Raw genomic sequence first — 11,316 nt, 5'->3', positions numbered from 1 at the left:
AAAAAAAAGAAAAGGACCAAGTTAGCAAGGTACACACTCATCCCAAAGACACCATGCAGTGCTTGCTCTGTAGCATAGCTGCTATCTTGTGGGCACGGGCACGTCAGTCTGTGGTGTCCAGAGCACATCACCAAACATCACTGGTGTGGACAAAGGGAGGTGCAGACATCTCCACAGTATCATGAAGCAGGCAATGAAAGACAAAAATCCCTCAGGTCCCAATAGCAAAGGCAAGTCTCCCCAGAAAATCCCATCAAGTGCATAATAAAAACTAAAACCTAGACATCCATGGTTTATGCAGCACTAGAAAAAAATGATGCATCCCAGTCCCCAAAGCAACCTTCACTGCACACAAGAGGCCTCTGGGACAAGTCAACCAGGTTTTCAAGTGAACATCAGCTATAGATCAAATGAATGATCCCCTCTCCTTCCAAAATATGGCTTTGCATTAGAGCCCCTGTGCAAAAGCAACTCTAAAGGAGGGCTACCAGTCAACCAATATTGTCAGGCACTGCCTGGCATCAGACAGCTTGCAGAGGTCTCTGGGTGGAGACCTCCTGTTGAGCAACCACCCAACTCACTTCCAGAGCTCCTCCAAGTCGCTGATTGCTTCCTTCTTCCTGCCATGCTTTAGTTTGAAGTTGGCAGCTTCCCTTATCAGCGACAAATGGACAGGAGACTTTGGCTGAAAGATACAGCGGCCATAATTAGTTCCTCATTATCACAGCATGGAGCCCAGCTCTAGCTGGCTTTAATGCCCCTGAGACCTGGCGAAGGAGAACTGAGTTAGCACCCTGTCATGCAGAAAGTAGACCACCTTTGCACTCTAGGATGTGAGGCAGAACTGCATGGGACAAGGCAGCTTGCTGCTCCACAGTGTTTTCTAATCAGTGAGAAGGCCTGATTGCTACATTTGGGCACCCATTGCCCCCACTCTCCTATCTGACAGGAGCTGCTGCTCCCTGTTTGCAACACATCTAAAATAATGAAACAGTGATAAAACGAACCCTCACAAAACAGGAGCTCACAGGTCTCCAAAACCCCAATTGGATGAGCTGCTGGGGCTGTGCGTCAATGGGAAAAGCTGAATTGGACTAGCTAGAAAATACCGGGACAAAGCCTTGCACCTTAGCTCCTCTGGTCTGACTTGCCTGGAATTGCTGATACCACTGGATAGCCTGTGTGAAGACCTCGATTGCACTGTCAATGTCCTCTTCGTGACTGTACATTGTCACCAACGCAGACACCTGCGAACATTCAAGAGCAGCTTATAGCAGATCCTCACAAAAGCTGTCTATAGCCAGAGACTCAGCAGTTAAATGACGGCATTTCCTAAGAGCAGACTCAATGTGAGCTTTCTGCTGTCCCTAAAAACCAGCTGCGGTAACAGGCAGGATACCCAGGCGAGACCTTCCTACCCAGGTTCCTCCCAAAGAAACGTCCCCACCAATCTTTCTCCTACGGTACAAGCTTAAGACTGCATTCACAGAAAGAACCTTCTTGTCTTGGCACTTTCTTTGCTTGCCACTGGACACAGTTCCATTAGAAACCCTGTTTCTTCCCCCATTCTCTATCCCAAGAGCCATGACAAAACAAAAAAGCAGCACTGAAGAGATGATACAGACACCATCTCCTTGTCTACAGCGCAGTCACAACTGGAGGTGACCCAGGGCAAGGAGATGGTATTGCTGACTGCCCCCATAAATTACTTTGATCATTCGCACTTGCAACTGGAACAGACCTACAACTGCCAGCTGCTGCTCAAGATGCTTATGCTTGAGCATTTTTAAGGTCATCAAGCTTTTCTGAATACCAGATGCGGACGTGTGCAGACTGGGGTGATGCTGTGGGGATGGAACATATGGCACTTACTTCCTAATGCCTGTTGTCATAAAGCTGCTTCAAAAACTTCCCAGCAGTACATACCAGGGAAGCAGCTGCTCCAGCCATGTTATGCAAGTAAATCAAGGCAACACGGAGGTCTGAGGGATTACAAGAGAGTGGGAACATAGGCAGAGAGCGTCTCTGCTGACAGGCAGAGTACTTCTGTGGCTAAGTTCAGGCCACCTGATGCAACTTATAATCCCACCTTCGTCCAAGACAAGGAAGGTGGGCTCAAGTTCCCTGCAGACACTCAGGTCAAGTCAAAACCAAAGGTAAGAGGCAACAAGGAGCAGGCAGTACAAAGCTGTGCTACAAGGGAAAAACCTCACACAGTTCAGACTGAGTTTTGCTTACCATACCAGGCTTGTGCTGCAGTTCTTCTATGCTCCTCAGGATCATGCAGGCTTTGGTGACACTGCCTAGAAGAGAGACAGGGAGGAACATGCTCTGAGTGGCACGATAACACTTCACCCTGCCTGTGAACTTCCAGCCAAAGGTAAACAATGGGGACATAACAATCTCCTTCTCAGATTATTTCCCATTTCCAGGAATAAAGGACAGGCCTCCACACAAAGGACCTCTCTGCCCTTGCCACATCCTGCAAGGGTTCAGGAGCAAGCTTTTGCAAGCAGGGTCTTCTCTTCCAGGACCAACTCTGCGCTGCCCGACTGTATACAGGAATGATAGCATCAGAATGAACGCTGCCCCCAAGACCCTCCTGCCCCAGAACAGATCAGCCCTATTATTCACAAAGACTGGGGGCATCTCTGCCAAGGATCTGTGGAGCCTGGACATCCAGACATTAAGCTATGAGCTCTATCCTGCCATAGCCATATATATAGAATACCCAACTGAAAGCACCTCTGCTCTGCACCTGTCACAACAGTGACTGCAGCAAAGACTGCCCTAAAGCCTGTTTTCCTCACCCCTTGTACCATTATCAAGTGCAGACGCTTCCCAACAAAGGAGGACGCTGGATACCTTGAGCAATTTTTAGCTGGGCCATCGTCAGCTTGATCTCAGCTGCATTAGCAGGGTGCTGGTCTGCAAAGTCCTGAGAGTCAGAGGAAAAAAACAATTCAACGTGTGTGGGCACCAGGCTGCTGCTCTCGTGAATCATATCTCATGCTCAGTCACAGCAAGCTGGCAAGAGCCAAAGGAAGCTTTCCAGCACAGTCAGGCTTCAGCACACAGCAGAGGAGGGCCCCAAACTGTGCCAGTCACCCATCATCCTCTCAGATTTCCATCCCAGGCCACTCGCTCCCTCCCAAAAGGAGGCTGTTGCAAACTGCTTGCAAGTAGAGCAGCAGAGCCCACTGCTTACCCTAGAAGTAGTCTATTACAGCTTCCTAAGCATAAAAATCAGAGGTGCAAGGGAACTATTTCCCTTTAAAAGCGGCATTGTTCAGTTGGGTGTAAATGCTGCTTTCCCGCAGCATTAAACCAAACCAAAATAAGCACAGTCAGATACACCTGGAAATTTAAACCAGACAAAACAAGCTAAGGGTAACAGCACACGAGAACACAAAGCACAAGTTTAAAATGGAGCTTGGTCAGAGGAGTACTTTCTCTTAACCTACCTGCAGAAGCCCTACGGCCTTTGCATGCTGCTTCTCGCGACACAGTTGTGCTGCCTGGATAAGCACAGGGAGCAGGTGCTCAGGGCTCTGCGACTGCAGGCTTGCCGACAGCTTGCGGCACTGATCTGCCTGAAGAGTGGGAAGAGAGAATACACTTTTATCAACTTCTGCAAGCACCTACCCCAGGGCTTAACATACCAGTTGTATCTAAGAAGAGATGCTAGTGATGGCTTCCCTGAAACGGGTATACAGAACCAAGAACAAGTCCTCTTAGTAGCACTTCAGATGCATCTAAGAACCCCGCACACCCCTTCTGTCTCCTAGTCATCTCCACACCATCCTCCCTACAGCAACACTCAAGTCACTGCACAACTGGCTGGCTGTTCTTTTAGGGATGACTTCTTTTTTTCTCCTCACTTATGTGCCTAAACCAAGCGGACTTATCTTGTGACACAACAGCTGCGTATCCATTTTCGCCTAGTCAAACTCCTGTGGAGAGTGCTAAATCGCTAGCTGCTTACTGCAGATCAGTTTCTCCTACCTGGTTTGTGTACATCGCCAGCAAAGCTTTGTTGAATTCAATCGCCTGGAGCTGCTTCTTGGAGAGTTTATGCTCAACACCTTCTGCATTGGTCAGCTTCACCTTTTTCTTTGAGTCAAAGACATTTTGGTCCTGAAGAAATCACACATCATGAGATTTCACTATGTTCCTTGAAGGAGAAAAGGTCTCTGAGTCTGCCATTTAACTACTGTTTAGGAAAAAGTCTTTCCTGATTATGCCCCTTCTCTCCACAGAAGCAGAGAAGCAGGCTGAGTCTGACCAGGAAGGGCCACACTGAAAGCAGCAAGGTAATTCTATACCTTGTTAATTGTGATGATGTTATTTGCAATGACAGCAAGCAGTCCCACATCTGTTGGCCTGCAGATAAGAAAAGCAGAAAGCACATTGTTATTAAACAGTGGTGTCTCTACAGACAGAAGACTATTTGTTTTAGAAAAGCCCTTACTTCAACTTGATTATTTGATTGTAGAGCTGTAGAGCATCCTCTGTACGACCCTGCAGTTGCATGATATAAGCCATCTGACCATGAATAATGGCCAGTTCAGCCTCAATGTCTTCCTCTGTCACATCCTGAAGGAAAATCAAGGCAAAAAGAAAAAAAGCTGCCATCTCGCCTCTCCTCCCCTGGCTTCAGCATTCTGCTGTCTATGAGCTCCCTTGGGCAGTATTAGCAGCGAAGTACCCCAGCCACTACAGGTGAAGGTTGTAGCCACAGCACAAATACAAGCATATCTGGGTTAAACCAGGAGAAAAGAAAGCTTCACCCGCTCTTGCAAGAATCTGAAGATACCCTTAACTTGTATGCTGAATCTGCCGCTCTGCTTGAGCCAATGACAGTGATTACAAATTTCCCGTGTTTCCCAACACCCACTCGGCATGGTCATCCATAGCATGAGTGGGTCACAGGGAGGTTTCAGACAACCTGTACCCGTCCTCCCTGCACCAGCATAGGCAACTGTGGAAGGAGCACAGCAGCAAATAGTCTGCAGTGTTAGCTACACGTCTGCAACAACCATGATTGCTGCCCCAGCCTCAGAAGCAGGCAGCAGCAGCAGTGGCAAGCCTTGCCGGGTAATACTGCACAGCAGCTTTGGCTATCCTCCGGCTATCTGCAGTACACTTATGACTGCACCCTCAATCATGCTGGTGCAAAGCGAACACTTTCCAGAACAACATCAAGAACTTACAGAGTCTTCTGATAGCGATTGGCGGCACAGCTCTAGAAGGAAAAACAAATTGAAGAACACAGTTTAGAAGGCTTTAGGGGAAAAAAAAAAACAGCCTAGAAGCATGGGGGAACATATACTTTTTTCATGTATCCCTGAAACTTCTGCAGCATTACAAGGGAACATCAGTCTACAAGTCCGATGATGGATGGGACCGATCATGACGGAGAAGACTAGATGATGCAGAAGAAATATCAAATGCACAGGAGATACTGTCCCTCCCAAAGCTGCCTTCTGAGAGCAGAGTCACACACTCATCGTCTCTCCTGAACAAGTTTCCTTAAACCTAGCTCTTGATCTTTACCATAGGGATCACTCGGCTGCAACTGCTCACCATCTTGGGAGTTATTTGAAGCGCTGCAAGCCTGCAGTATTCAGATTACACCACCCTTTATGGGGCAGCAATTCCATCAATTTTCAGTACAGATACCAGTCACTTCTTAACTTTCTCATATACCTTACCAGAACATCACTTGTTTTGCTCTCCAAAGGACTACTATCACAGCACATACGTTCAAATTACACATGCTCAATAAATCAGTTCTAAGGGAGACCTGCTATTCTACCATCAAAATTGGGACAGAACTGACCTATTTATCTGCAAGAGCAATTAGATCAGAAAGAAACTAATTCTTCCTAATTCTCCCCCAGCTTTTTTTTTTTTTTTTTAACACACACAAAATCCCCCTTCCACCCCATAGAAAAAAAATCCTCTTTGCAAAAAAAGCTCATGTATTGGTTTATGCTAATTTCATAACTAATTCAGACCATGAAGTATTTTTAATAGTATATGTTTTTATATATAAATACACACATATACTAACAAAACCAGGAGTCAGAATAGATGAAACATCTCATGCTTATGAGAAAAGATTACACTCATGTCTACTTCCTATTTCAAAAAACTGCCCAAAGGCATTGAACACCAATCAGGGGGCTGTAAGAGAGCCAGGAGATGGTACATGCCGCATGTCTCTGGAAAAGAGCTGCAGAGGAACGCTTCTACAAAAACACCAGTTCTGTCAGGAACCATCTGGAAACTTAAACAAATCCTGCTGTTGGTCAGTTTTTAAATTTTCAAAACCTCTTTCTCTCTGATAAGCATGTCTACAGAGAGCAAGTAACTACTTCTATCACACAAAGCTTCCCTCTCACCTCACCATGTTTTTACCTTCTGCTTTCCGTAGTTTTTTCATTGCTTCATTCAATTTTCCTTGCCCAATCAATGCACATGCACTGTTATAACACAGCTCGTAGGTAGCTTCTCGAAGGCCCAAATCCTCCTAGCATGAAAAGCAAATGTAACACTGCATAAACACCAACTGATCTATACAGATTTGACAGGCAACAGATACGAACTACAGTTTTCGTGTACATTCAAACTATTCCTTGCAAGATAAATTTAGAGGCAATTTTAAAAGGACACACACCTGGCAAATAAGTCACAGTGCAAAGGATCTTCCCTCACACTGCACAACAGAGTCAGAGGCAACTGACAAGGCAGCAACGAAATTCCCGCCTGAACCTGGGGACTACTCAGGCTGCTGAAAGAGGGCAGGTAAGAACCACTACTCTAGAGAACTAGAAAGTGGATCCACAGCACTGACCAGAAAGCTGAGCATGCTGTGCACCCCTCCAAGCACAAAGATTTCTGAAAAAATGAGAACATTACAATCTGCGCTGCTCATTAACAAAAACGTTCCCAAGTATGGCTGGGTGATCCAGGCAGTTAGTTTTACCCTGGGCAAGAGGGTAACGAGACAGTGGAAAGTGCTAGTCACCACAGGTGTTCTTCCTAATGCAGGCTCAGAGAGATGTACTTCCTGCTCTGCTGTGAAATCTACTAATACGACTCTCCTAGAGATCAAAAATGAAGTCTAACTCTTCATCCCTCAGAACAATAACAGCATTTACTCCTCCATACAGGGGAAACCACTAAGTGATCTTCAACACACTCAGAAGTCGTTAAGAGACAGGAACACATTTCTATCCCGTTAAATATCTACCACTCCATATCCTTTATTCCTTGGCTCTCACTCTTGCACACATACACACTTACTTACTGGCATCACCTTCTCCCACGTGCTTTGTGCTGCCACAACAGCAGAGAGGTTGGTTTTTCTCTCTTCCTCATACTCATCCTGGGAGTTGCGGATGAGATCCCTGTATGCAGCCAGACAATCATCGTAACGCTCCAACCTGTACAACTGAGAAGGGGAAGGGATTAGCCTTCAGAATAGTATTTCCCTGTGTGTGCTAGTAACTACAGTCTCCTTCCTCCCTCCCCATAGACTGGCAGCAGCAGAGCATCATATGTTTTAAGCTGAACATTACTAACATTTGCATCTACCTTTAAGGGCAAACTCTATAGATTACATTTGCAAGGACTCAAGCAACGACACCAGATACCTGCGCACGAACTGCACACTTCTTACTCCTAAAACAGCTTCTTTAAAAGCAGCAGTTTACACAGTTTTGTCCTCAGACAGCCTTTTTCCAGATTAGATCACCTCTCTATGACAGAGATTAAATGAATGGTCTTTCATGCAGCTGAGAGAAGACAGTCAATTCTTCACAAAACTGTTCTGATCAACCAGGGAGAAACCAGAGAAGAAACACAACTTCTTTTCTGCTTCACTTCTAACGCCCGAGATGTCAGGTCCCGCAAACCATTCCTGGACAGGCATCTAATGCAAGCAGATGGCTCAACCACAAGTAAGTGTCATTAGCTCTCTTCCATCCTCCGTCTCCTCAGCCAGATGGCTATTATCAGGCCAGACCCAGGAAGGGAGAGGGAGTCACAAATGAATTGCTTTTGTTCAGTGGCAATAAGATGATGACTCTGCCTCTAGCAACAGGTGACTGAAGCTCCACAGAAGTTGGAGCAGTTGGGAACTGCACTTCTCCTTACCTTCAAGACAGAGAAGGAAATTCTGTCCCCATACTTGCCCCACATTAGAGGAGGGACAAGGCATCCAGCATATGAAACTCCCACCAGGAAGAAAAGCTTGTAATTACCACTTGTCCATAAAGCTCCTTCAGTTTGTCTGTCTGCTGACTGGCACTCTGAATGGTCTTGAGAGCATTTTCAATACGATTCAACCTGTATTCACAGTAGGCCTTCTCAAAGGCAATAACGTCACTGGAAGGACAAGACAAAGGCTGAGAGCAGGCACTGTAATTTTCATTCAGCAGCATTCACCCACCTGAACACACTTGTTTAAGCAGCCCTAATTAGTCACAGACTGCTACATTCCCAAAGAGCCAAACACCAGAGGTGAGCACGTGATCCCAGATTACTGAATTATGTATCTGTTGAGCACTGAAAATATCTTAAACCTACTTGGTGTTCAACAGAGAAGGAATATCAAAACTTCACCTAAAGAAGAGGTTCCTTTTTTTCTGGTGTTTCCAGACACATTTCAAATCCCCCCCTGCCTCCTACTGATTATGCAAATCAAATGCTTAAAGGTAAAACAATACCAAACTTCATTATGTGACTCCTTCTTAAGGAGAAGGCATACCATTACAGCAAAAGACCGTTACTGCAAACTTTCAAAGACAATCGACTCAGAGAGAGACAGGAAATTGTATAAAACACAGTCCCTTTTATAGTCTGATACTAAGCCAATGGTAACATTAACCTATTTTGAAATATCAGCGCAGCAGAGCTGCAGCAAAAGGGTTTGCTGATGCTAACATAAAATTGGCTTCAAAGCAAGCTCACACCAGCAGGGAAGCACTATCCAACAAGCAGAGCCTTGAATGCTACGTTCCACCTACGCCCTGAGTTACCGCTTAAGCCAAAGGAAAATTAATCAGTGATTCCCTTAGTTCATCACTGGTGCCACTTGTCACCAGCTATTTCTCTGTCTATTTAAAATTATCTCGGTCCAGCTGAGTATTAGGGGAGTCTGAAAGCAAACGAATGGCATTAAAAATTAAAGCAAAGCAGTGGGCCAGCCTCAGTGCAGGACAGGACAACTTCAAGGCAGAGCAAGAACCACCACTTTCCCTGCTCTGCAGTATACAGAGACAGACACACAGCAGAGCCAAGCTAAAGAAATTATAGGGAGAACTCTGAAACCAGTTGGATTTAGAGAAATTACTCCTCCTCCTCCTCACCATATACTAAAAACACAAGCTAAAAAACTTAAATTAAGCCCCTTCTGTCTCAGGAAAGAAGGAATTTGTGAATGAGGTAATTATGTTTTATTCAGATGTGAAGATAAATGAGGGCATGTTTCATCGCACTGAAACTACAACATGCTTTTCCGGGAAGTTCCTTAACAAAAGCAGTATCTGAAATAGAAGAATTTTGCTGCCAGGCGGTTCTTGGGTAGCAATTTTCATCCTAGCCATTGCACAAAGAGCATCTTTATTAGGAAGAAAATTAGAGTCTGCTTTATCACACAAATGGGAAGCCTGACTTGTTCTCAAACACAAGTTGTCTCCAAGGTCCTGGTTTTGAGAACACGCACAAAGGGCTTGCACCACCCCAAAAGGTGAAGCAGTACCTTCAGGCTGGCAAAGAAAAGGACCCCAAGGAGCAGTATGATGAGACAGCCCAAGCAAAGCTAACAGCTCGCTGCCACTGGCAAGGGCTCCTCCCTCCTCCCTTCGCTCCCCATGAGATCTGTCCTCTTCCCTCGTACCAGCTATGGTGCTCAACCACGTCAACAAGCAGAATCAGCTCATGAAGGTGGCTGAAAACTAGATTAGGGACAATCCCTTCAACAGTAACGGCAAGATGTTAGACTGTCTCAAACTCATTCAGACCACCCCTCACACCCAGAGCAAATCAGTGTTTCACTGAGAAGCCCAATCCCAATGGCTTCAAGCACCTCCTGCTCTTTATTTTGCTGCCTATTAGTCGTGTGTCCCCCCCAGCACTGAAGCTGCAGCAGTTTCTCAAGGACTTGCAGTTCCATATTTTGTGAAGTACAGCAAGACACAACTCACCTGGTTAACACTTTAGTGTGGGTGTTGATTACACCGAGGGCTTCCTTGAAGTTCCCATTCTGGATAAGACACACTACTTTACACTGAAGTGCAGTCACATCGTCTTTGCTGATCTGCAGTACTGGAGGAGAAACCAGTTTCAACACAACGATCTAACTCATTATCGGACACGCTAAGGCTTTGTAAGAGCCATGTGTTGTTACAGTTGCAAAAACCCATCATAGAGAGCAGCCACGTCAATTTAAAAGGGTCCTGGCACAGCTTGCTTTGGCTCAGATCATGAAACAAATCCCATCAGGATAAAAGAAGCCAGTATAAATACTGAACTTACCCAAAGCGACCGCTGTGCTAACATGCCTGGAACAGAGCTGCACCAAAGGAGCTGTACACACCTGGACAAACCTTTCCTTGGCATTTCACTTCCAGGCAGAGAACACAGTGCCAAAACCTGAGTGCCATGTACAGCGTATACAGGAGGAAAAACACCTGACATAGAACAGTATGGCTCTAGACAGGTAGTCACTTTATATGCTAATATTTTCTGCCAGTGGAAGACAAGTAAGGGAGAACTAGGAGGGAGAAATAGGTTTGGGTATTCGACTTTTTTCACGCGATCCCAACTCTCAGATCTGCCAGGACAGGAGATGAGTCCCTGCTCCCTACAAACACCAAAGAGAGAACTTTTAGCCGTAACGTGCCTTATGTTGCAATCCCATTTTGGATGCCAAACTATCAAAACAACACATCTCAATGTGACTCTCTCCCCCGAACACGTTATCACTCCCGAGTCAGTTGGTCCATAGGCACGCCACCACTCCTCCAATTCCCAGGGAGGAAAAAAGCCCTCCTTCCTCCCACGATCAGAACCGATGGAAAACCCACGAGCAGCTCCGAAGGCTTGGCCCACAGCAATGGAGGCGTGATGCAACAGAAGCAACCGACGGTCCCGCTGCAGGAGCGGGGCCTAGGCGGCTGCCCCGCTTTCGCCTCTCGCCTCTCCCCTGGCACAGGCAAACCTCCAGAAGCCTGCCGGAGCGCCGCTGGGCGCCCTTTGCCCGCAGCCCTGCTCCCGGGGCCCGGCACGAAGCCTACAGACGGAAAC

General features: G+C 46.2%; 1 protein-coding gene across 1 annotated transcript in view; it reads right to left on the bottom strand.

Annotated features, from left to right (window-relative positions):
• The window catches only part of SRP72 (signal recognition particle 72kDa), a 16,373-nt gene that overhangs the window by 2,970 nt on the left and 2,087 nt on the right, over window positions 1–11,316 (bottom strand). Inside the window, exons 2-15 of the mRNA XM_009329829.1 lie at window positions 11,153–11,302; window positions 10,215–10,335; window positions 8,271–8,394; window positions 7,316–7,459; window positions 6,424–6,535; window positions 5,214–5,245; window positions 4,472–4,596; window positions 4,326–4,383; window positions 4,006–4,137; window positions 3,465–3,593; window positions 2,866–2,938; window positions 2,239–2,303; window positions 1,152–1,247; window positions 582–685 (exon numbers count right to left, since the gene is read on the bottom strand). Coding sequence (XP_009328104.1) covers window positions 582–685; window positions 1,152–1,247; window positions 2,239–2,303; window positions 2,866–2,938; window positions 3,465–3,593; window positions 4,006–4,137; window positions 4,326–4,383; window positions 4,472–4,596; window positions 5,214–5,245; window positions 6,424–6,535; window positions 7,316–7,459; window positions 8,271–8,394; window positions 10,215–10,335; window positions 11,153–11,302 — 1,465 coding nt within the window. The remainder of the gene's footprint in view (window positions 1–581; window positions 686–1,151; window positions 1,248–2,238; window positions 2,304–2,865; window positions 2,939–3,464; window positions 3,594–4,005; window positions 4,138–4,325; window positions 4,384–4,471; window positions 4,597–5,213; window positions 5,246–6,423; window positions 6,536–7,315; window positions 7,460–8,270; window positions 8,395–10,214; window positions 10,336–11,152; window positions 11,303–11,316) is intronic.

Source organism: Pygoscelis adeliae, unplaced genomic scaffold, assembly GCF_000699105.1.
Source record: "Pygoscelis adeliae isolate BGI_AS28 unplaced genomic scaffold, ASM69910v1 Scaffold67, whole genome shotgun sequence".
In the NCBI taxonomy this organism is placed as follows: domain Eukaryota; kingdom Metazoa; phylum Chordata; class Aves; order Sphenisciformes; family Spheniscidae; genus Pygoscelis; species Pygoscelis adeliae.
Note: the sequence above shows the minus strand (reverse complement) of the source record. Positions and strands in the feature narration are given on the sequence as shown.